The following is a 26,093-nucleotide window of genomic DNA, read 5'->3' on the forward strand; positions in this document are numbered from 1 at the left end:
GAGTTTCAGCTCAGCAGAGTTAATAATTATGAAAGCTGTGGGTGAAAAACTTTGAAGTATTTAGAAATTCTCCAAAATTATATTGCATTTGCCTCCTTCATATTCAGTCACATACCATTTCTTTGCTGAAAGCACTGACAAGTCTGCAAAATCAAAATGAACTCTTTGAAGTACCCTGGGACAGTCATTAACTTAGAGATACCGTACATTGTTTGTTTGGGGAGCCTGATCCTACATTTTAATCTCACTGTATGAGACTTCTGTCATATTTCACATCCCGGTTATCTTTTCCTCATAATAATATATAAATCTGCTTAATAATACTAATCTCCTTAACAAAATGTTTCACTTCAGTGTACTTAATTTTTCATTTGAATCCTCATTTTGTCTAAGTACCATATTTGATAGATTATTACAAGACCATTTTATCTTAGGTTTCCTGTAAAATAGATTATTACCTTTATTCCAACAGAAAACTCAGCCAGTCAAAATGAACATGTGTAGTCAGAATATTGTCCATTTTGCAAAGAGCATTAATTGCTTCTAAATATTACTTGTGTCTAATATCATGTACATAATGCACCTAACCATTGAAGGAAAACTTTACATTCTCTTCATTTCTGGATCCCTCCTGCATGACCATGACCCCAATATAATAATGATCTTCTGTGCTATTCGTTTCTAACCTCTATTCTACAAATTGATAACAAGTTGCCACCATTGACCCTTGCGAACAAATTAGCAGAATGGACAAAGCCAGAGGGGAATAAAGAACTGTTGAATGGACCTCTCATTCATAAAAGATGATGTCCCTGCACTGTTTAAATGTACTTTTCTCCCTTTCCTTCACTTTGTCCTAATTACATTTTACTTTCCACTTTGTGGACTTACTATAACACTATTCCACTATCTTCTGTACTTAAGTATGGCTTGACCTGACTGGATAGCACACAAAACAGCTTTTCAGTGTACATTAGTGTGCGTGACAAAACACAATTTTAAAAATTGCAGGTTTGCTTTCAGACCATTTGAATTTACTATTTCTATATTAATCTTCTTTCTGTTCTGATGTTGTTCCTATAGATTGTTTATACCCTGCCATATCTCTATACCACACCTGCTATCGAATTTATTTTCTAAATTTCTTTCAATAATGCCATGTCTGAATTCTGTTTGTTCCCCCATTCCTAGTAGCCCTGGCCTACTTCCAAATAACGCAGGATCTGCATCAACTGTACCTTTCATCTGTTGTCTGTTTTATAGAACAAATTAGTTATCATTATTTTATTTCAACATATTTGGAAGTTGAACTGGACATGTGATACTTTACCAAAATTATTGCTGCTGTGTCATAGACTAACCAACCCTTCCAAGGGTTTGACTTATTCTAATAGTTTCTCACTGCGTCAAACTCTTGAAAGGTTTCTCCATGTAAAACTCTGCAATATGTCCTTACCAACTCAGTCCTGCACTCCTTGCACACCCAGCACGTTATCAGAATGAAGCTTTCCTGAAAGCTTCACTTCCTATTTGCCTATCATTCTCCATTCAACCATTTCCTTCTGCACTTCTCCCAAATCCACCAACCAATTTGGTTCCTTCCTTAGCTTGACAAATATACAATCAAATGCCCTGTGAACTGGGAGAGGACACTTAGCCCTTCAGAACAGTCATATAGCACAAAACAGGCCCCATGGCTCAACTTGTGCCTCCTCCATTCTATAACGTCATAACTTAACTCCACGTCACTGCAATAAGCTTTCACTGCCCCCCAACCCCTACCTCCAGGCTTATCAAGAATCTATCTGTCAGTGCCTTAAAATATTAAACATTCAAATTTATTGTTAGAGTGCATTATGACATCACATACAACCTTGACATTGTTTTTCCTGCAGGCCAGGTAGAATTTCTATTTATAGGTGACTGTACTCAAGAAGAAATAAATGTAAACAAATGACTGTGCAATACAAAAAAAGTTCAGTAATAAATAATATGCAAATTAAAAGTCCTTAAATGATTCTCCAATTGAGTCTGTTGTTTAGGAGTCTGATGATCGAGGGGTGGCAACTGTTACTGAATCTGGTGGTGTGAGTGTTGTGGCATCTATACCTCTTTCCTAATGGCAGTAGTGAGAAAAGCGTGTAGATCCTTGATGATAGCTGCTGCTCTCCGATGGCAGTGTTCCCTGCAGATGTTCTCGGTGGTAGGGAAGTTTTTGCTAGCGATGTCCTGGACTGTGTGTACTACCTTATGTAGAGCTTTCTGCTCAGATATTGGTGATCCCATACCAGGCCACAATGCAGCTAGTCAGCACACTTTCCACTACATATCTGTAGAAATTTGCCAGACTTTCCAATGTCATACCCAACCTCTGCAAATTCCTCAGCAAGTAGAGGTGCTGACATACTTCCTCATTACATTAGTATGTTGGGTACAGGAAAGGTCCTCCTAGTTAGTGACTCCCAGGAATTTAAGCTTGCTCACCCTCTCTACCTCTGATCCCCAAATGGTTCACTGGATCACACACCTCTGGTTTTCCCCTCTTAAAAGTCTACAATCACCTCCCTGGTTTTGGTGACATTGAGTGTGAGGTGGTTGTTGGTGCACCATTCAGCCAAGTTTTCAATCTCCCTCCTGTAGGATGACTCCCCTCTCCTTGTTATCCATTGCAAAGACTCTGATTCAACTGTGCTTCATGGAAAAGATTTCTGAATCCTTCCAATGGGGGGGGGGGGGGGGGGGGGAGAAACAAATTTTCCATATCTGTCTTAAATGGATGACTGCTTGTTTTTTAACTGTAATTTCTCATTTCTGCAATCGCCCAAGAGAAATGTCTTCCCCAACCGATTAGTTGGGCTGAACCATTGATTTCCTGACCAGCATTTGATGTGGCATTGTTAGTCTTGCAAACCTTCTTTGAACTGCTTCCAGTGTATTTATGCCTTCCATAAATTAGAAGTCTAAATCTGAGCACAGAACTCTGGATGCAGTGTCAGCATTGCCCACTATAACTGAAATACTATCTCTCTCTACTTTTGCATTCACTTCTCATCCTAAATAAATAATATTCAGTTCGTGATGGAATCTGATCAGAAGGGAAGCCTTTCCCCACCCAGCCCACTACCTATTCTACCCCGCCCCCCCTTAGTTTCACCTATTCTGGGCTGATCCCAGGTGCCCAAATTGGGTCCATATCCTTTCAACCCCTTCCTATTCAAGGACTCCATGGAGAGTTGTTAAAATCAAAATAAGGCACCTTGATACCAACAGAATTTTTTGGTTGAAAATGATTGGCTCCGCACTTTTGGATACAATGAACAAAGCCTCCCTTTGTCATCAAGTTGGTTACTTTTGGCACGTGTTGCGCTTTGATTATCCGCAAAGAAGGAATTGCCAAGTGTCGGTGGGGGGGGGGGGGGGGGGGGGGGGGAATGAATTCACAAGACAGCTGCGTTAAGACGACCCATTGGCCTGCGATTCCCCGCATTCATCAATAGCTGGCAGTGGCTCTCTCCGCCCTCCTTCTGTACAACACAAATACAGCAGCGGATCGTTTGCTTTGGAAGTAGGAACACGGTCGCTTCCACGATTTGCCCGGGCTCTGGGAGATCAATTGTTGCAAGCTCTGTGTAATCTCTGTCAAGGCAGGACACTCGCGCGAAGGGACAAAGAAAAAAACTTTGCATCGCAGATTGGGATTGGGATCCGCTCGCTCCGACGTCCTTCAGTGCAGCCTGGCCCCGAATTCGCCGCTGAGAAGTTACATGGCAGTTTCTAGCGCAATGGGACGTGAACATCTTCACTTCTGATGTCCGCTGCTTTCAGGATGTGTGGCAGGGTTTGACGGAATGGGCCGTTTTCTGGGGTACATCGGCTCAACGGCGCTACTGTTTTCCACCTATTTTAACATCTGCCTGATCACCGCAGGTAGGTCTCCCGTCGGCTGCAGCGAGTCATTCAATTGGCAATTGGGCACTGAAGGGGAGAGCAGGTAGGTAGGGGGTTATTCTGAAACGGTTATGTCCTAGGGTCCATCTTTTGAAATACCATCTTAAATATAGCCCCCCCCCAAAAAAAAACTTGTCTTGAGGGTTGATTGACCTGGGAAGAGTTGACATTTAAAGCTCTCTCTTAATTTCCCTACCGCTGCTACTCGCCCTCAGCGCCCGTTCAATGTTGTCGTGGAAAGCGGAGGAACCGTCTCGCCTCGATGTGCTTTAACTCTTCACTGACTACACCTGCACCAGATTAGAACGAGTTAAAACACATCGAGGTGGATTTAGGTGGATTCTGGTCCTCTCCGTTGAAACGAAAATCGTCTCCCATCAGTTGTGCAAACGCTGTCCTGTTTTGGGTGTACGGCTTGATTTAATGGTGCCAATGTTTACAGTGGCAGTCTTAGCAAGCGTCGGAACCATTTGGAACAGAATGGATCTGTTGCTTTACAACTTAAGCCCGTGTGATTTTTGTACGTTTCGGTACGGTTTTCGGAAGAAACGACTATCCGGAACGTCAAATGCACCCCGCGCACTTTAAATTGCTACGCTTTCTGGGTCAGTGATCCAGATAATTGTGCCGCAGCTGAGTTGCACCCTGGAACCTAAAATGTGGCGGCGGGGGTTACGTTCTGACCATGAAATGAGGAGAGAACGTGATAACAGGGTCCACTGCAGGCTGCAGCACACTGCACACTTTGAGAGCGACCTGAAGCGGGGGTTTGCCTGTGGTGACTGACGAGTGGTGGAGGTTGTAGCATCGGAATGAAGGGGAAATCCATGGAGCAATACCTGTCTGTTATTTCCAATGCATTGCGGGATGGGAAAAGGCGCACACACACCAAAAAATGTTGTCAGTCTGACATGGTGAGAAACAGCGAAGTGCAAATTAAGGAAGGGGTGGTTATGGAAGAGTGTGATAACATGGTTACTATTTCCCAAGAGCATACAGGGTTACATTTCAAGAGAAGCTAAATCTCACCATCGCGACGATCCCTTCTTTTAAATAAAACTACTATTTGCTTGGTAAATAAATGTATATGAATTTAAAACAGACGTTTTTATTCAAAATGGGAATTTAGTAACCAACACTGATAAAAATGCTTCAAATGTCAATTTTCTGCTGCTTCAATACATGATTTGTATTGCTTTTTAAGACTAAGGGTTGATAATAAATGACTTGGTTCTTTTTTATAAGGTTATTTCTTATGGCATGTCACATCAATACACCAGGGGTCAGCAAATTAAAAGACACTTCCATATAATAGGAACTAAGTGATATTCCAAGTAATCCAAATTAATCATTTTTCCTTGACTTTCTAATTACTGTGACTAATTCTAATACGGCCTCGAACAGGTTAAGACCTCAGACTTAAGACCTCACCATAATATTGACAATGATTTAACACAGGATAAGTGTCAAGAATGATCATACATCAGCGCTTACAATATTCATTCCCCAGATGATAATGTTCTTTCCAGTGAATCGGAATGAAGCATCAATGGAACATGCTTTCAAAAGAGGAGTGTCCATGATCTTTGCTTTGCCAAATGATGTGACTCAATGAAATACTATGCATCCGGTAATATTGTTCTTGATTGATTAAACATTTTTTGCCATCACAATAAAGCTTATCTAATTGCAACCACTCTGAACATTTGTGTTTGTGGGAATAATGACTAAAGACAATTACAAGAGTTACAATTTTAAAATGCAATATTAATGTGAAATTCAAATAATTTTATCTGGGTATTGTATTGTATATTGTGAATTAACCTCAGCATAACACATAAAAATTGGTGGTGTAGCTGCCAACTAAACAATCAGCTCTGCAGAATGTTAAAAGCAGCCTTTTCAAGCTATGAAACATTCGTCACGAACAATTTAAAATCACCAAACCTCAGCTAGCATCGACATTCGTATAGTGCCAAAAGATGAGAAACGAACAGAAAAATATGTTGGAAATTGTACTTTAATCAAAGACAGATTAAAGAAATGGAAACTTCTGAATTATGTACCCAATTTCTCAACCATAATGCTGAAGGATAAGCCGATGATCCCTAAATACATATTGATTTACTGGTGTTTATGCAAATGAGTGAAAATTCTGGGGAAATAAGGTTTAGAGAGTGAGTAACTCAGTATTAATTAATGTACAAAGTATTATCTGTAAATTAATGATCAGTAAGTGAGTGAAAAGGAAGAGTAATTTCATACAAAATATAGACAACTTGTAAAACAAAATAAGCAAATTGGGCAAAATTAAATAACATGGTAAAAAGTCCAGAACAACCTCAAAGCTGCTGAAGAGTTGGCCTGTCTGCTTTGTTTCTAGAACATTTATGAGGGGATTATTAAATATTAATGTGAAATGTATTCATTCAAAAAAAAGATTGCTTCCATTCAATTAGTTGGCTGCTTACTACAGAGCTTGAAGTCTGCCCACTTTATAAATATTGCATATGCTGGTCATCTGAATCAAGGAGAGAGAATTCCGGATATACTCAGCTGATCATACAATCTTTGGCAAGAGAATTAATGTTTCAAGTCGATGATCTTTCAGAGAAAAAAAAAATCCCTTCACATAATAGTTACCTAAGATTCTCTAGCCATTAACAAAGGGAAGATTGCATTACAAGCCTCAACACAAAATTCCACAGGGTTCAGAGGGCTCTTTGGTGTTGATATCTATCCTCCTTTTCCTTCTTAATTTGTTCCAGGTACCTTTCTGAAGGATATCTGTGCCTCTGTTGCAGTGATATCAATGAGCTCAGATAAAAACAAGTAGTGCTGGGAATACTCAATAGATCAAGTAGTGCTTGTAGAAAGTGAAGTAGAATTAACATTTCAGATTGATGGACCTTCCTCAGAAATGGAGAAGAAGGAAAATAATCTGTAGTCTTTGGAGAGAATTTTTAAGGAGGAGAAAAAGTCCAGGGGATTCCAGAGATCACTGAGCAGGTAAAGGTATAGAAGTCATGCTGTTAATCAGGAGTGTGCAGGACACCAGAATTGAAGAACTGCAGAGATCTTTGATGGTCGTCAAGCAGAGGGACCTTAGAAAGATAAGAATGGGCAGCAGGATGACAAGATAATTGGAAAGAGAGATGTAGAATTTAAATCAAAGCATCTGGACTTGGTTCTGATAAAATGCTCAAGCAGAGAATGAAAGTCCTTATCAGAGAGGAAATGTGCAACAGATTTTTGAAGATGAAACTAGACAATCTTTGTGATGGAAAGCCCAGAGATCAGAGACTTTGTAATAAAAATAATAATTTCATACTGTGGAAGCTTAAGACAAGATTATAACTTGGTGACAGCTTCATCAATCAAATAATTGACCTTCTGAAGCATATATTTTATTGGAGGTTTGGCTTTGGTCAAATATTTGATTTATTTTACTTTAGGCAATGAAAATCCATTTAGTTTATGCAGTGCCTTACAATGCTCATTAAATGGTTTCCTCTACATAGTCATAAATTATAAATACAACAATATTCATTTTCTGTGCGAAGGTACAAAATACTTCTATTTACACAAATCCACCTGGATTCAACAGCCATGGGAGGCCAGATGGATGTAATGAAATCTATTTAGCTTTAGGTTATATTGATTTATAAAGTAATGTCGAGGCATTCAAATATTAATTTCAAACATGTGCCAGCTTTATTCCATTGATGGCCAAGCAGTCAGGGCCCATTGATTCCAGGTGGGAGTGAGTGATCCTAGACTGTTCGATGAGGGAGAGAGAGCAAGGTATTGATAATAGATTACAGGTAACTGGGGAGTTCAGGAGATTGGCAGCAGGTTCAACTGTGACCGGGAAGAAGTCGAGGGTGCCCAATGGGACCACAAAACCTGGGGTAGGTGATGACTACATCTTATCTTGGTGAAATTCTTAGTTCAAGAATTATTATTAATACTCTTTTCCTCAGAGTGTCAAACAGACATTGTTGCTAAGGAAATGTGGACTATTTTCCCTGACAACTCTCCAAAAGTAGCATTTTTTTTGGTGGGTGTTAGGTCAGCTTTGTTCATGAATGAGTGAGACAAACACCAGGCTGAGTCGAAATCAGGGTTCTTTGTTCTTTATTACCGGATTGTAACACTTGCGACTAACCATGTTAGTCGGAGAATGCATTCTGCCGTTATCAGCAAAATGGTGATTTTTTATATCCTTGGATATGTGCTTAGAACATCATCATATCATTACTTGTCCAATGACTAAAACTGTTGCTATCCTTTCCCTGCTATCTTCCTGCCTCTCAATCCATCAATGTCTCTCTTATCTTGTAAGTACAAGGATGCATTCACATCTTGTTACAGCCCTGTACATTCCCATCTCATGATGTTTTACCTAACAGGAGTACAAGGACACCTCCCCTTCTTGTTACTGCCCTGTACAGGGTAACTCCCTACACATTCCCATCTCATGATGTTTTACCTTACATGGGGGGGGGGGGGGCATGTGTACAAATAATTTATGAGCAGAAGCAGTGTCCAACAGTAGTGCTTTAGAAGTTTCTTTTTTTTTCTTTTTTTTTTCTTTTTTTTCTAGTGCTTTAGAAGTTTCTTGATAGACACATGTATGTGCAGGGATGTTCCATGTGCAAGCAGCAGAGTTTTAGTTTTATTTCTGGGATCATATTCAGCAGACATCTTGAGCCAAAATGGCTTTTTCTGTGGTATACTATCCTCTGTTCTAATTAAGCATTTCATCTTGGTGAGGCTGCTCAGTGCTTTAATGAGAACATGGCTGATCTGGTCATAACCTAATCTTTCCATTCCAGTCTACTGCTGGTAGCCTTCTTCCCCTTTACTTGTTGAGAACCTCTCTACCTCAAATGTTCAAGAATCTGCATCTACCTTCCTTTGAGATAAGGAGCTCCAAGTACTTGCAATGAGTAAGTACTTGCAATGAGTAACCCCCTCATTTTAAACAATGAATTCTGGGTTTTCCCATACAAGAAAATGGATCTTGCATTTTTCAGTCAAATCCACTCTCACACTTCTACCTTCCTGCAGGTACAATCCTGGCCTATCTTCTCCTGGGAGCTAGTCTGGTCAACTTTCTCCGAACTGTTTCCAATGTTTTTATATTCTTCCTTAAATAAGAAGACCAATACTGTACACAGCATTCCAGATGAGGTCTCTGTAATATCTTGCATATAACCTCTCTACTTTTGTGATGTCAATTGACCTGTATCTGATGGGGAAATTGCATGAGATATCTAGGAGTGAATCTAGACTAGATGTGTCTAGATGAATTTCCAGAGTGGCATAGTTTGAACTCAAAACGGTCACATTATATTCCACTCTGGAAAATAATTAATTTTCTTTCCTTTCTTTTAAAAATATTTGTATACAAGTAAGCATGCACAAAAAAATGGGGAAAAAAGTAGATAAATTGCATCAATAATTGGTTATAATACCTCATAAATAATTAATTTTCAAATATGATTCTGGGGAAAAAATGCATCCAAAATCCTAGCTCTCGGCATCTAGAGTGAGAATCATGTATCACAGTCTCAAGATAGTTATGGAATAATGTGGAATAGACATTCTTCCTTTGCCAAAGAGTAATGATCCTGTGGAACAAGTTGGAACCGCGAGTCCTTGGACCCTTCAGAACCAATTTCGAGTGAGCAAAGGAACTTACAGCATCCAAGACCAAGATCAGGTCATGGTGGGGGTGGAGATGAGTTCTAGGGAGGTTGCACTCTGCACTTGTTGTGAGTGGTGCATCCATATTATGGGGTTAAAATGGAGAAGTCAGAGCCTCAGTGAGATCTCAGGAAGTTGGGGTAAGTTCAGGGAGTCTGGGGTCAGGACAATGTGCAGTCCTGGGAGAGAAGTGGGAGGGCAGAACCTGGGTTGATGAATGATGCATAGCATTAAGAATAAGCTGGGACCTCTCTCTGCCTGGTGTAGAGAAGGTTAAAGCTGGCCAAAAAACTCAGAGCACAAGCAATTGGTTTTAAATTGTGGTAGCCCTCTGATATTGTTAATCAAGATCACAGAGTTCTCCGAGTGATTCCAAAGTCTCCAATAATTATATCAGTAGTGCCTCTTGGATGAGAGAATAATTGTGGAACTGTTTCTTTATAGCATTTACAAGGTAACAAAAAAACTGAACCCAACAGTTAGTTCCTCACAGTAGCATTCATGATTATAAAGCAGCGTTAAAGACAATCTGCACTGAAGCAGGGAATTAATGATAACCTGCTCTTTTCAAAGTTGAGCTCTAGAATTGCCCTTTAATCAAACTGCCTAACTTTAAAATTGCAAGGTTAAAGCTGGCCAAAAAACTCAGAGCACAAGCAATTGGTTTTAAATTGTCTGTGTAATATTTTTTTTTCACGGTTTGCTTTCCATAAACGTCATCTCTCCCAGGGCAAGTGTAGCTGTCAGGCATTTCTAATGTCTATATCCAAACAGAAATAGTGACTGAGTGTCTGGTATTGCTGATTACCTTCTATTCTGGTTGTTGGCTGCAAGACTTTATTCTTGATGTACACCATGCATTCAGCTAGATCACCTCTATACTCTTCAGAAATGACTCACACTGATAGTTTAACAGATCACGTTTGGAATCGGTATGGAAATGAGTGGAATGAGAGGGAAGAGGGAGGAGGACTTAGCTCACTGATACTGAACTGAAATGTTAGTTTTTTTTAATTTTAATTTTTGTTTTAAATTTAGACATACAGCTTGGTAAACAGGCCTCTCCAGCCCACGGCAAGCCCATGCCACCCAAATATACATCTACAAACCCTGTACATTTTTGGAAGGCGGGAAGAAACTGAAGCACCCAGATGAAACCACACAGACATGGGGAGAACGTACAACTCTTTATAGACAGTGCCGAATTCAAACACAGGTCCCTGGCGCTGTAATAGATTCAAGATAACTACTGTGCTAAGCATGACCCCCCCCCCCCCCCCCCCCGAGTTGGATGCAATGAGCAAATGGCCCTAATAAGGAAACTTCCAAATGTAAAGAAATGCAGAGCAGGCAAGAAAGGCAATTAAAGGACACATGCAAGAGACTGAAGGTGCTGGAATGTGGATTAACAAACAATCTGCTGGAGGAACTCATTGGGTTAAGAAGATGGGAGATAAAAGAGGTGTCACTGTTACCGGATGGAACCCTTCATCAGGTCTGAGAGTCAGTTCTGATAAAGGTTCCTGCCTATAATGTTGACAATTCTTTTCTCTCCCGCTGATGCTGCTCGACCCACTGACTTCCTCCAGCAGATTGCTTGCTGAGGCAGTGAAGGAAGCAATTTTACAAAAAGTCAAGCTTTTCAACTAATTATGGAACCAACCTTTCCAATATGGTTTTAGTTTGTTGGGTCAGCAGACAAATTACCTTTGTCAGAAATTAAATTGAAGACAAATATTAGATTTAGTTCCCCAGATAATCAGATTTCTAGGGAATCCACTTTTAATGGAGCACATTATTTTGTCCATGACTCTTTAATTCACTAAAGCAAATTGAATTATTAATCTTAGTGGAGCTCAAGTCAAATTTATTGTCATCTGATCGCTCAAGTACAACCCGACAAAACAGCGCTCTCTGGTCCTCGGTGCAAAACACGCAGACACGCAACCAAACATAACACGCATTCAGACAGGACAAGTAATTCACATATATAAATAAATAAATAATTTGATGCTTTAGGAGAGTCTCAGAGGGTCAGTGTGAGCATTTCCTTTAGTTGTTCAGGCCTTCTCGCTGTTAGTGGGAATTAAATTGCAAAAATCTGTAGACACCATGGTTGAAGTAAATGCTGGAGAATCTCAGCAGGTCAAACAGTGTCCTTTATGTAGCAAAGGTAAAAAAAAATCATAACCGACGTTTTGGGCTTGTTACTGGAACAATGCAGGCTTTCCAAAAAAAAACCCAAAAAGGCAATAGCTAGAGTACTACCCTGGAACAGAGCCTTTCAGCTCACTGTATCTATACCAACCATAATTTCCAGCCAGATATTCCCATTTGCCTCCAGGCAGTCCATATCTCTCCATTCCCTGCCTGTTCATGTGCCTCTTCAATCTTGCTCTTGTATCTGCTCTACCACCTCCTCTAACAGCACGTTCCAGGCACCTACCACTATCTCTATATACATAAAAAAAACTTTCCTCATATATAAACTTTCCCCCTCTCACCTGAAACCCATTACTCTTTAGTATTTGACATTTACACCCTGAGGGGAAAAAATATATATATCTTCTTCATTGCATTACAGAGTAGGATTTTTGCAGAAAAACCCACTCATTAAATGTGATCTGGCACTTAGTCAAACCCAAGGAATGCTTCTCAAAATTTATTTAATTTTTATTTAGTTTTTTTAAATTTGGACATACAGCAATAAAAGGCTTTACAGGTCCCCAGTCTGTGCCGCCCAAAAACCCCAATTGACCTATGACCCCGGTACATTTTGAAGGGTTGAGGAAACCCACGCAGACATGGGGAGAATGTACAAACTGCTTACAGACAGTGCTGGATTTGAACCCGGGTCACTGGCACTGTAACAGCATTGTGCTAACCGTAATGCTGTGGCGGCTCGCCTAAGCGCAGTTCAAGCCAGCTCAGAAAGTCACAGGTGAACCACAGTCTGGAAGTGACATCATTTCTGTCCCACGGTCGTGGGGGTTCTGGGAAGAATGTTTAAAACGCGCACGTGTATGAACAAGTAAACTGTTTTTCCAACTGGACGCCACTCGGGTTAGACTCCTTCTTTCTCTCGCTGCGACACAGCGCAACCAGATTGGTGACCCTGACAGGCTCAATGGATTTTGGACCCAGCATGGACAACGAGGCCTTGCAAAGTGCAGTCTCCCTCAAAATGCCTTCCTTTTGGACGACTCAGCCAGCGGTCTGGTTTGAACAACTTGAGGCACAGTTCCAAATCAGGCAGATAGTTGCAGATGCCACCAAGTACTATTATATGGTGAGCGCCCTCGACCAGGAGAGGGCAAGCCATGTGATCGATTTCCTGTGTCAGCCACCAGCTAACGACAAATACGAGATGCTTAAAGCCCTGCGGTTTTGAGCCAACAAGTTCACTTGGACATTCATGCTGGCCGCGGTATCCCAACATTGCTCCTCAGAGCCCACTGACTCTGGTCAACTTGAAGGGGCGACAGTCAGTAGATATCAGAACTTTTCAGACATACTCCCTTGCGAGGCCAAGCTACCCACCCTGCACCTGGACTCCGTAATGTATTCGGGGAACGAATTGCAAGAGTTCTTGTGGTGTTTCCAGACATCGTAATTCCACAGTTCTCTTCGACAACACCCAAGCATGGCGTGTCCAATCACATCCTCATGAAGGGATCTCCACTCCACGCCCGGGTCCACAGACAGCCGACCGACAAGTTCCACCTTGCAAAAGAGGAGTTTCGGAAGGTGGAGGAGATGGGGATTGTGCGCAGATCCAATAGTCTATGGGCCTCCCTGCTCCACATGGTGCCAAGTCAGCAGGAGGATGGAGACTGTGTGGTGATTACAGAAGGCTGAATGACGGCAACCCTATGCCCCATATAAAGGATTTCACTGCCAATATGCATGGCTCGCATTTTCTCAAAGATAGATGTAGTATGCAGTTTCCACCAAATCCTGGTGCACTCGAACGACGTACCAAAGATGGCTCCAAATATGCCGTACAGACTTCAAGTTTCTCAGAATGCCGTTTAGTCTGAAAAATGCAGCACAAACATTCCAACAATTGATGGACGCAGTGGGGCAGTGGAGTTCTTGTTTGTTTACTTGGATGACATATTCATCACCAGCCGCTCCCACAAGAAATACCTACAACACCTGCATCTGCTCTGCCGCTACCTGCATGATTTTGGCTTCACGATAAACCTTGCCAAGTGCCAATTCGCGTTGTCCACCATTGACTTCTTAGGGCACTGCAAAAAACCACCACGGCCCTGACCCATTGCTGGCAAAGATGGAAGCCATTCGCCAGTTCGCCAGACTCGACACAGTTAAGGGTCTACAAGAGTTTGTGGGGATGGTGAAGTTTTACCGCCACTTTTTACCTTTGGCAGCCCACATCATGGAACCCGTTTGGTCTCATGCCCAGCAAAAGATGGCAACGGCATTTGAGAAGACCAAAGACATCCTGGCGAATGCCATAATCCTGGTCCACCCCCAAGTGGTATACTAACTGCCCTCTTGATGGACATCTCCATCTCGGCAGTGTGCGGCATCCTGGAACAGCTCATCTTCAGCCAATGGAAGCCCTCCGTGGAGGTCAAGTACAATATCTTCAACAGGAACCTGTTAGCCCTATACCTGGCTGTCCGACATTTTTGGTATTTCCTCGAAGGAAGGGAGTTCACCATCTTCACTGACCACAAGCCCCTAACCTTCACCTTCTCCAAAGTGTCGGACCCGTGGTTAGCCCGCCAACAATACCACCTCTTTTATGTCTCTGAGTTTACCACCACAATAAGACACATCTCCAGGAAGAGCAACATGGTTGCTGACGCGCTGTCACGCACCTCCATGCATTCCATATATCCGGAGCTGGACTACATGGCACTAGCTAAAACTCAGCGCCAGGACACTGAGATCCCTACCTATAGCACTGAAGTCTCAGACCTTTGACTGGAGGACATTGCATCGAACAAGGGGTTGCCCGGATGGACTAAACTGTGCTGGGTATCAAAAATGCGGTACCTCAAAGCGGCCGGGATGTTGTGCACGCTCCTGCTTTGGACTCCATCCCAATCATCTCACCTTATCCTGTGTAAGCAGGAATATCTAACTCAAGAACAGAAGCAGGCCACTCGCCTCCCCCTCCCCTGCTCTGTTATTTAATAGTTATGGCTGATGTGACTGTAACCTCAACTCCACACTCTGACTGCTCATCATCTTTGTTATCAGTACCCCATGATGACCCCAGTCCCTAGTCCTCTTCCTGATCACTCACATTATCTCCCAAGCTGTTCCATTTCCCATCTTACATAAAGCCCCATCCAAATTTTGCTATCCCCTCTAAAATCCTCCCCTGCTTCAGCCTAACTCTTTCTACCAGCTTGACAATGGTGTAAGCTTACAAATGAAAAGATCACAAGGTAATAGGAGGAGAAGTACACCAATCAGCCCACTGAGTCTGCTCCACCATTCTATCATGGCCTGTTCCATTCTCACACTTACCCCCCCTCTACAGCTGTCTACCCGTAACCCTTGATGCCCAGACTAATCAAATACCTGTCAATCTCTGCCTTAAATACACCCAACAACCTCGCTTCCGCAGCCGCCTGTGTCAACAAGTTCCACAGACTCATGACTCTCTGACTAAAGAAATGTTTCCACATTTCTGTTTTAAATTGGCACCCTTTTATCCTGAAGTTATGCACGAGACTCCCCTACCATGGAGAACAACCTTGCCACATCTCCTCTGTCTAGGCCTTTCAGCATTTGAAATGTCTCTATGAGGTCTCCCCTCGTCCTTCTGTACAGTGCAAGAACCGACCTATGTTCTCATATGCTAACCCTTGTATTCCTGGTATCATTCTAATAAATCTTCTCTGAATCCTCTCCAATGACAGCACGTCTTTTTTCAAATAAGGCACCCAAAACTGTGCATTGTACTCCCACTCAGGTCTCATCAGTGCTTTATAGAGTCTCAACATTACATCCCTGCTCTTATATGCTATTCCTCTAGAAATGAATGCCAACATTGCATTCGCCTTCTTCACCACTGACTCATCCTGGAGGTTAACCTATTTTAGTGTGTTTAAGTGCATACGGCCTGTTCTATCATATGTGGTTCCTTGGACCTTTGTACCAGAACACCACTCCAATGGGCCTCCCATTTAACATGCAGCAACCCCACCTGATGCCACTGTACCAGTGGGGGTGCATCTTCTCAGTCTGTTGCTGTAGTTGTCCTACCTCGTTCTTGTATGCAGGGGAAATCTGACCATCTCATCAGCAATATGCTTTTTACAGTAGTCAGTTGTCAGAACCCATTGCTGATGAGGGAACGAAGTTGGGGGATATGGATGGTCCTTTTCACATTGAGACCCTTGTGCACCCAGTGACTTAATCCAGGGGAAATTGTATCTACACAATGCTATCAAAGAGAGTAATCTAATGAACAGGTGCAGCTCTTCTGGTTCTTGTTCTGCTGGGTAAGGGAGTAAAAACTGTCCCCATGCAGCAACAGCGCAGACAAATATCTCAAAGCCACGGTGAAAGCAAGAACTAGTTTTCAATTTAAGCATTGCTCTTTCAAAGATCATCAAATGTGAGCATGCATCTGTATGCCACTTACCAGCAGTAGCTAGTCTAGGCAAGCAGCTCGTCTTGGTGAAGGAAGAGCTGATTTCGTTATTTGAAAATCACATCAAACTACTGAAAAAAATAAATCTAATAGTAAAACAGACTTATTTGAAATTTTCAATGGAAATGGTTCCATTGCATTAGCTCTAAAATCAGACTATAGATTTAAATTTCTTTTTCTTTGGCTTGGCTTCGCGGACGAAGATTTATGGAGGGGTAATGTTCACGTCAGCTGCAAGCTCGTTTGTGGCTGACAAGTCCGATGCGGGACAGGCAGACACGGTTGCAGCGGTTGCAAGGGAAAATTGGTTGGTTGGGGTTGGGTGTTGGGTTTTTCCTCCTTTGTCTTTGACAGTGAGGTGGGCTCTGTGGTCTTCTTCAAAGGAGATTGCTGCCTGCCGAACTGTGAGGCGCCAAGATGCACGGTTTGAGGCGATATCAGCCCACTGGCGGTGGTCAATGTGGCAGGCACCAAGAGCTTTCTTTAGGCAGTCCTTGTACCTCTTCTTTGGTGCACCTCTGTCTCGGTGGCCAGTGGAGAGCTCACCATATAACACGATCTTGGGAAGGCGATGGTCCTCCATTTTGGAGACGTGACCTACCCAGCGCAGTTGGATCTTCAGCAGTGTGGATTCGAGGCTGTCGGCCTCTGCCATTTTGAGTACTTCGATGTTGGAGATGAAGTCGCTCCAATGAATCTTGAGGATGGAGCGGAGATTTAAATAAGGCATTGATATTTGTCAAATTATTTTGAGAACCTGATCAATAAGATATTAACCTGAAGATGGCAATATTCTTTGAAAGGTTAATTTATACTTGCTGATATATACATGGTGAGTTTGATTACTTCTTTGGACTTGCATTCTTTAGTTTTTATCTTTCATTGCAAGCTTAAACCAATTTTAATCCACCTGATAAGACTCCAGATACTGGATCAAAGTACATGGGTTCAGAAATTCTTGGCGAGCCCACAGACGACAGGTTTGAAGAATGGTGAGATAATCTTTTGTTCGAATTAACTATTTAAGAATGTCATTTAAAAGCAGTTCAAATAAGCCCAAAATAAAAATGTGCATTTAATTTAAAATGTTTTAATGTTCAAGAAAATTAAAGATATTGTTAAAATATCAAAATTAGGTGAACCACCTCTCTACAATTAACACTCTCATTCAGATTTATTGACAGAGTATGTACACCCTGAGGTTCTTCTATAGGCAAGGCAGAATGATCACTTATTGGTAATGCAGAAAAAAAACTACACAATGTACACTTGTAAACAAATAAAGAAATGTCAACAGAGTGACTGTGCAATACAGAGAGAATTTTTAAAAAATCAATAAAGTGCAAAAGTAAGAGTCCTTAAATGAGTCCCTGATTGAGTTGGTTATTGAGGAGTCTGATGGTGGAAGGGGAGCAGCTGTTCCTGAACCTGGTGGTGCGAGTCTTGTGGCCCCTGTACCTCTTTCCTGATGGTTGGAGCGAGAACAGAGCGTGTGCTGGGTGGTGTGGATCTGATGGTTGGTCCTGCTCTCCGACGGCAGCGTTCCCTGTAAATGTTCTCAAGGGTGGGGAGGGTTTTGAATGTGGTTCTACTGCTTACACTTGGTCTGCCAGTGAAAAGTGAAAAGACACAGGCAGGAAGAAAGATGCATATATCCACTCCGGTCCTGCGCACTGCCACTGGGCTCCGTGATGAGTACATTAGTGGAAAAGGAGGTTAGAATCTGACCTCTAGCTTATTTCTAACTTTCACAATCTGAGAGAGGTGAATGTCATAATGAATTAAGCCAGTGGTGCCCTGAGGAATTGACAGCTAAGGGGATGCATTGCTTGGCTTTTTTGCTAGCGTGAAGAAATGACAGGCTTTAATAAGGAGATAGTACTGTAGTTTTAGTCTTCAGTTCGGCTTTATTTTTCTTTAAACAGATTCAATTTTCTGTGCAAATTGACTTTGCTGTACAATAGGCAGTTGTAGCCTCATTACACTCCATACACCTCCTCATTAACTGCCATAATGTCACCAGTAAACATTCTGGGACATAGTCCTTAAAGTCTAAAGAACAAAAATTTAAGTAAAATGTTAAGATTCTTTGGCTATGTCTTTGAAAATATTTGTTGTTTCGGTTTCTGCTGCATGAACTAAATTTATCTTTAACAAATGGAATAATTGACAGAGGGATGAGGCAAGTCGAAGAGTTCTAATGATCCAGCAACATCTCAGTCAGATGGTAGCACATGTAGATACCAAACGATTAAGCACACTTAACAACAATTGAATCGGTTTAATATGGTAGGTTTTTCAACCCTCCTGGGTAACTGGGTGTTAGCAAGAATCAAATCCCTCCTTGGGTCTTGCCTCTTGACTTCCACTACAAATAAAGACAAGGCCAGTATATCAAATTCCCCACTGTCACCCACCATGCTTACGTCTCATTGCTTCATTGTTGCTGGGTCTAATTCCTTGAATAACACTGTGGTAGTGCCTTCTACAGATGAATTGCTGACGTTCAAAAATATGGATCACCGCTCACTTGTTGTGACTACTTAGAGATGGACAATAAATGCTGGCCTTGCTCGCAGTCTCTGGATCCTATAAATGAGTGAAAGAATTGCAGGAAATTCAGGGAGACAACTATCGAACACAGATTCCTTGGACAACTGAGTCTGGGCCAACCATCAAGCAACTCTTAACACTAAATTTATATTAATCCCATTGGATTGGCCAGACATTTCCATCAAGTCCCCCAGATTCTAATATCCACCCATACGAGGGACAAATAAAGTGATTCATTAACCAACCGACCCATTAACCTGATTTTGGGATGGAAGAAGAATACAGTTACACAGACTTCACATAGACAAGATCCTACTTGAATCACCAGAACTCTTGTGCCACCCTAACTCCCTAGTTTACATCTGGCTTGACTCAGGAGCGTTGGAAGCAGAAGAACTTGGGAAACATAGTGGTCAGCATGGACAGACAAAATGATTATCAAAGGTCATGCAATCAAACATTCTGAAATTATTTCAATGAGATCAGGCAACCCTTCTCACAACCTTTGTCAAGTCAGCAAGTGGTTGGCAAATAGTGCAGAAGATCAAGGTTTCAGGTGTAGATCCAATCCCTTCCCCCATTGACTCACTATAGAACAGGGCTATTCACTCCAATAATTGCATTCTACATAAGGTTCACCCTTTCCTACTTTATCTTTTATCTACCTTCTGGACAGTAATTCCTCCTGAATCTTTCCTGCTTGCCCATAAACACTGTATACCTATTCAAATTGCTTCAACCAATACACAATTGTGAGTAGGAAATTGAAAACTATTCTGAATAAGGAAATTTCTTCTGATTTGCTTGGATCATTTGTCCCCATCTTACACCTACTCCTACTGATAATATTTGCATCGATGTCATCTAAACTATCTGGGATCTGAAAGTGCTTTATCAATCCCCTTCCCATTTCAAGAGGAAGTCACCCAAACCATTCCTGTTAGAGAAAAGCTTGGAGTTCTTGTCCTTGTTAATCTTTTTTGTTAAATCTTGAATGTTCCACTATATTCATTTTATAATATTGAAATCAGAAATGTCATTATATGATAATTGGTGAGAATTTTTTTTTTAATTGGAAAATAAGATGCCATGGTGATTTAAATTCAGATTGTTATTATGTATAGTTGAAACAAACTTTTAAACCATAGAACCATGGAACATTACACCCTTCTAGTCTGTGCCCAACTATTTTTCTGCCTAGTCCCACTGATCTGCACCCAGTCCACAGCCCTCCATTCCTTGCCCATCAATGTACCTGCCCAAGTTCTTCTTAAGTGTTAATAGGGTGACACGGTTGGTGTAGCAGTTAGCATAATGCCTTCACAGCGCCAGATATCAGGACCTGAGTTCGAATCCTGCGCTGTCGGTAAGCAGTTTATGCATTCTCCCCATGTTTGCGTGGGTTTTCTCCGGGGGCTCCAGTTTCCTCCCACCATTTGAAACGTACCAGGGTATAGGTTAATTGGGTGTAAATTGGGCACCTAGGACTCATGGGCTGAAATGGCCTGTTACCATGCTGTATGTCTACATTTCAAAATAAATTTAAAATTTAAATTTAAAAAAAATTAAATTGAACCCGCATTTACTGTGTCAACTGGCAGCTCATTCCACACTTCCACTACTCTCTGTGTGAAGAAGTTCCCCCTCATGTTCCTTTTAAACTTTTCCCCTTTCACCCTTAACCAATGTCCTCTGGTTTCTTTCTCACCTACCCTCAGTGGAAAAAGCCTATCTACACTTACTCTGTATATACCCCTCATTATTTAAAATATCTCTGTCAAATCTCCCCTCGTTCTTCTACACTCGAGGGAAAAAGGTCCTAACCTGTATTCTGAGCAACATCCTAGTAAATCTTCTCTGCCTTCTTTCAATCTTACTGATAACTTTCCAGCAGTTACATGACCAAAACTGCACACAATACTCCAACTTTGGCCTCACCCATGTCTTATGCAACTTTATCATAACATCCCATTTCCTAAACTCAACACTTTGACTTGTGGAGGTCAATATGCCAAAAGCTCTCATTACAACCCTATCTACCTGTGATGCCACTTTCAGGGAATTGTGTATCTGTATTCCCAGATCCCTCTATTCTACTGCCCTACCATTTACCTTGTATGTCCTTTCATAGTTTGTCCTTCCAAAATGCAACACCTCACATTTGTCTCCATTAAATTACATCAGCCATTTTTCAGCCCATATTTCCAACTCGTCCAGATCCCTCTTCAAACTTTGAAAACCTTCCTCACTGTCTACAATGCCTCCTGTCATCTGTAAACTTGCTGATCCATTTTACCACATTATGATCCAGATCATTGATATAGATGACAAACAACAATGGTCCCAGCACTGATTCCTGAAGCACACCCTTAATCACAGGCCTCCAGTCTGGGAAGCAATCATTCACCACCACTCAGGCTTCTTCTTCATAGCCAATGTCGAATCCAGTTTACTGCTTCGCCATGAATACCGAGCGCCTGAACCTTCATGACTAACCTCCCATGTAGGATCTTGTCAAAGGCCTTTCTAGAAGTTTAAATCATTTTCTCCATTTCTATTATTTTAACAATCACTGGCAATGCTGTGGATTTTGCTTATTACCTCACTAACCCAGGTTGCAACGTCCATTGATTTGTGTGCTTATTTTCTCACTGCTGCTTTTCACCTCTCCAGACTTAACAGTCCCATTCCTGATTTTACAGCAATTTCTCCTCATCGAATCCTACAGTGTTTATTTTGTGATCTCCTCCCACAACATTTGGCATTCTTCCAAGATTTACAAGGCGCTGTTGCATAAATTTCCACTTCTCTCAATTATGGCATACTTAACTACTAACTTCACAATGACAGTCCCTCCTACCTTATTTTCATATATAGTCTAACTGTCTTTTTGATACACCATTAAGTTTAATCATATCTATTAGTCAAGATTCATTGGGCCGCAAGGTTAGCGTAGTGGTTAGTGCAACGCCATGGAGGGGATGCAAAGAAGATTCACTAGACTGATACCAGGGATGGAAGGACTTCCATATGAAGAAAGGTTGGATAGACTAAGTTTGTATTCTCTGGAATTTAGAAGACTGAGGAGGGATCTAATAGAAACATATAAAATTCTTAAGGGTTTAGGCAGCTAGATGCAGATAGGTTGTTTCCAATACTAGGAAAAACCAGAACCAGGGGTCATAGTTTAAAGATAAGGGGAAAATTTTTTAGGACTGAGATGAGGAAAATTTCTTCTCTCAGAGGGTGGTGGATCTGTGGAATTCTTTGCCACAGGAAGTAGTTGAGGCCAGTTCCTTGTCAATATTTAAGGGTAGGTTAGATTTGGCCCTTGTGGCTAAAGGGATCAAGGAGTATGGGGAGAAGGCATGAACCGGGTACTGAGCAGCCATGATCGTATTGATTGGCGGTGTAGGCTTGAAGGGTGAAATAGCCTCCTCCTGCACCTATTTTTCTATGTTTCTACATCACCAGCAATCAGGGTTCAAATCTGGCACCGTCTGTAAGGAATAAGGAGGGTATGTTCCCCCGCGTCTGCGTGGGTTTCCTCCAGGTGCTCATTTTCTTCCCGCCGTTCAAAAACGTACTGGGTTTGTAGGTCAATTGGGTGGCACAAGCTTGTGGGCTGAAAAGGCCTGTTACCGTGCTGAATGGTTTAAACTAAAAAAATTGCACACTAAATCTTCCTTTATTTCTTCATGAATGAGGCCCAAGCCTCATTCTGTTATTCCTGAAGCCATATATGAAACCAAGACATCAGAAATAAATTTGACCCGTTGCTGAGGTACGGGAGTTTTAATTTCTTTTGTCCATCTCCCAGACTCATAGAACATTACAGCACAGTACAGGCCCTATATCCCATGATATTGTGTCGATCTATGTAAATGTACTTCACAACAATCTAATTTTTCCCTACTTCATATCTACAAACCTCTTGGAATAATCCCTTTTTTGGTCCTAGGAAAACTAAATCCAATAAACCAAGTTTAGGGAAACCTTGAACATCCTCGATAATCTCCAAAACATATTCATTACTGTTTCAGCAAATAAAGCAAATGCATATTTATCCACATTCTGCCTTTCACATGTTAGGATGACCCTGAATCATTAACCATCACTGGAGTTAAACAAGAAAGCCTGCAGTTGCTGGGGTTGAGTGCAATGCACAAAAGTGCTGGAGAAAATCAGCGGCCATAGGAGGTCAAGGCAGCCAACGTTTTGAGCCTGAGCACTTCATCAAGAATCTGGAGAAGCAGGTAGATGCCTGAGTAAAAAGGTGGGGGGGGGGTAGAAGGGAGGAGGAGAAGGGGCACAGGCTAAGGTGGAAATATGGTGGGAGGGTTAGAAGAGAAAGAATCTGAGAAATGGTATCAGGGAGAGGGCGGAAGAATTTGTTGCCACCCTCCGTATTGAGCATAGGGCCAAAACATTGAGTACCTTTCATTTCCTATGGATGGTATGTGACCTGCATGTTTGTGTTACTGTCACTGGAATACTTTTGAAGCATGGTTACTTTTCCACGGACAAACGAGGCCTCCATTTTCTCACAAAAGGATCTAACAAACAGCAATAAACTATGGTCAGTTAATCTATTTTAGTAGCATTAATTGAGGGGTAGATGCTGCCCAGTGGGGCACAAAAGAGAGTCTCACCTTCCCATGATCACTTCATTATTTAGAATCTGAATTAAATAACTCTTAATGACAAAAGCCTTTAAGCTTTCTCCGTCTATTGGAAGGCGGTGTTTACCACTTGCGTAAATCCTGTCACCATGAGCCAAGCTTATAATTCCTCTTCTTTACCAAGCCCATGGCGCTTCCCAGCCTATCACGTGATGTCTCTGTGAAGGACTGATAAGAGTCAGTCAACGTTCAAATCGCTGGAACTGAACTTGAGAATCATTGATCCAGCCAGTGATCTACAGAAGATACGTTCTTTTTTTCCTGTAATTAATATACATTTTACTGCCAGTAAGTATTCAATTGAGATGTTTTCAAACATATAAGGATCATTATTGTAGATGTGGTTTAATCTCTCCTTCAAGATCAATTAACCTCAATCAAGGAATCAATCCGGTGAACCTTTGTCATATTTTGCATGAGTAGGGAGACACAATATTTCATAAGGGGGGCCTCCCAGTTGCCAACCACTTCAAAGCCAAGCCCCATTCCTGTTGACCTGTCAGTCCATGGACTTGTGCACTGCCAAACTGAGGCCACACGCAAATAGGAGGAACCCCTAATATTCCATCTCGGCACTCTCCAACCTGATTAAGATTGACTTCTCCAGTTTCTGTTAGGTCTCTTTCCCTATCCCTTAGGTCTCCTTTCCTCCGGCTCCTCATCCCCTTCACTCTCCATTCTGAGAGCTAACCCCTCCCTCATCACTTCTCAGCTTTTTTTTTCCCTTCTACACTCCCATCCATATCCACCAATGACCTCTTGGTTTATGTTCCTCCCTGGTCCCTTCCTCCCTCCTCTAATGTCTTCCCCCCACTTTTTTATTCAGGTGCCTGCCTGTTTTTTTTTGTTCATACCTTAACGAAGGGCCCAGGCCCAAAATGTTAGTTATTCCCTTTATAAACACCATGTGACATGCTGAGTTTTTCTAGCCCTTTTGTGTATCAGACAATATTCCAAGAATGCTCTGTTATGTCACTAAGATGTCTTTACTCTTGTACTTCAGACTAAGTACACTTTGCTTTCTTAATTGCATGCTGTATCTTTCATGTTAACTTTTAGTGATCCATGTACAAGGACATCTATCCTCCTCTGAACACCAAACCTTTCACTTTTGCACCCCAAGTCATACTGTTTTCATAAGGGTGATTTTTAAAAAATATTTTACAGTACAGTAGAAGTCAATTCCAGCCATTTAAACGTGTGCTTCCCAATTACACCCAAATTAATTTACAAACCTGTATGTTTTGGAGGGTGGGAGAAAACTGGATCATGCAGGGAAAACCCATGTAGACAAATGGAGAACATGCAAACTCCTTACAGACAGTGCCAGATTCTAACACAGGTCACTGGTACTGTAATAGCATCAAGCTAACCGCTACACTAAATGTGCCACCCTGTGATAGACTTCATATTTATCCATTTCCCATGGCCTTGATCATTCTCTGAGCCAGTCTGTATCCCCCAAGACTCTCCAGAACTCGCATCACTATCCAGCTTTCTGACATCACCTAAAATGACAGAAGGAGAAGGAAATGAAAAGAATTGACTCAGTGGAACTTCTTGTTTATTTTTATTGAGTGACAACATTGTTTGACGGGTTTAATGTATCTTAGATTCTGAACTTTAAATGAATGGGAGGGGAGGTAGGGAGGGTGGGATGGGAAGAGGGAGGGGGGGAGAAAACGACACTGTATATATTTGAAAAGAAAAATGTATGTATCTTGATCAATGTGGTTTATAGTGTGAAAAATAAAAAATTTTAAAAAAAACATATGTTTCCTGGGTTTTGGAATATCTAGGCCCCTCTGGTTATCGTCTGGTTAACAAATCTGCTCCTTGACGCTGCTCGACCCATGGCATTTCTCCAGCAGATTGTGATTTTATATTGATTATCCATCAATATGTGGAGGCACTCACAAGTTAGATAGAACTCAAATTACCCTCACCTCTAATTTCCTGTTTAATAACATCCAAACATCATTGGAGACCCTCTCAGAGGAATCCCAGACACAGAATACATTGAGATTTTTTTAATATTCTTTAATCAGCATGTAAATATCAATGATTGTCAGACATAGCGCTCTGTTTAATTACAAACCCCTCAAAGTATTCAAACAAAAAGCAGACTTAATGGAATCTAGTTAATATAACCCACTATTTTGTATCTGGTTGTGCATAAGAAATGTCTCCAGGTTCTGTACTGGTTTTTCCTGAAGATTGGTTCTTCTTTGAATTAATGAACTTATGAACTCATAATTCTTCAATAACCCTTGGACTAATCCCCATTTTAAGGAACAACGCAAGGTAAAAATTCATCTTTATGTCCAAGTCTGACATGCATATCAAACTCAAGGCATTTCAAGTTCAGTTTATTATCATCTGACATATACAACCCAACAAAATAGTGTTTGTCCAGACTATGACGTGCACACGCGCACGACATGAATAGATAATTTGAAATTAATTTAAGTAAATATTTTGGGGTGATTTACTCAGTTACAGAATATGATATGAATCTCATAATCTGTAGGAAGATATTTCCCAGCCTGGCAGTCCTG

At 41.4% G+C, this 26,093-nt stretch overlaps 1 protein-coding gene across 12 annotated transcripts in view; it reads left to right on the forward strand.

Annotated features, from left to right (window-relative positions):
- The first annotated feature begins 3,421 nt into the window (after nucleotides 1-3,421).
- The window catches only part of fndc5a (fibronectin type III domain containing 5a), a 95,486-nt gene continuing 72,814 nt past the window's right edge, over nucleotides 3,422-26,093 (forward strand). For 11 of the 12 annotated variants that reach the window (XM_069895596.1, XM_069895597.1, XM_069895594.1 and 8 more), the window contains exon 1: nucleotides 3,422-3,927. In XM_069895596.1, the coding sequence (XP_069751697.1) occupies nucleotides 3,849-3,927 (79 nt within the window). In that variant the 5' untranslated portion in view covers nucleotides 3,422-3,848. Of the gene's footprint in view, nucleotides 3,928-22,945; nucleotides 23,110-26,093 lie in introns of all 12 variants that reach the window. The other variant, XM_069895603.1, reaches the window with a different exon arrangement.

This window comes from Narcine bancroftii, chromosome 8 (genome assembly GCF_036971445.1).
Source record: "Narcine bancroftii isolate sNarBan1 chromosome 8, sNarBan1.hap1, whole genome shotgun sequence".
Classification (NCBI taxonomy): Eukaryota; Metazoa; Chordata; class Chondrichthyes; order Torpediniformes; family Narcinidae; genus Narcine; species Narcine bancroftii.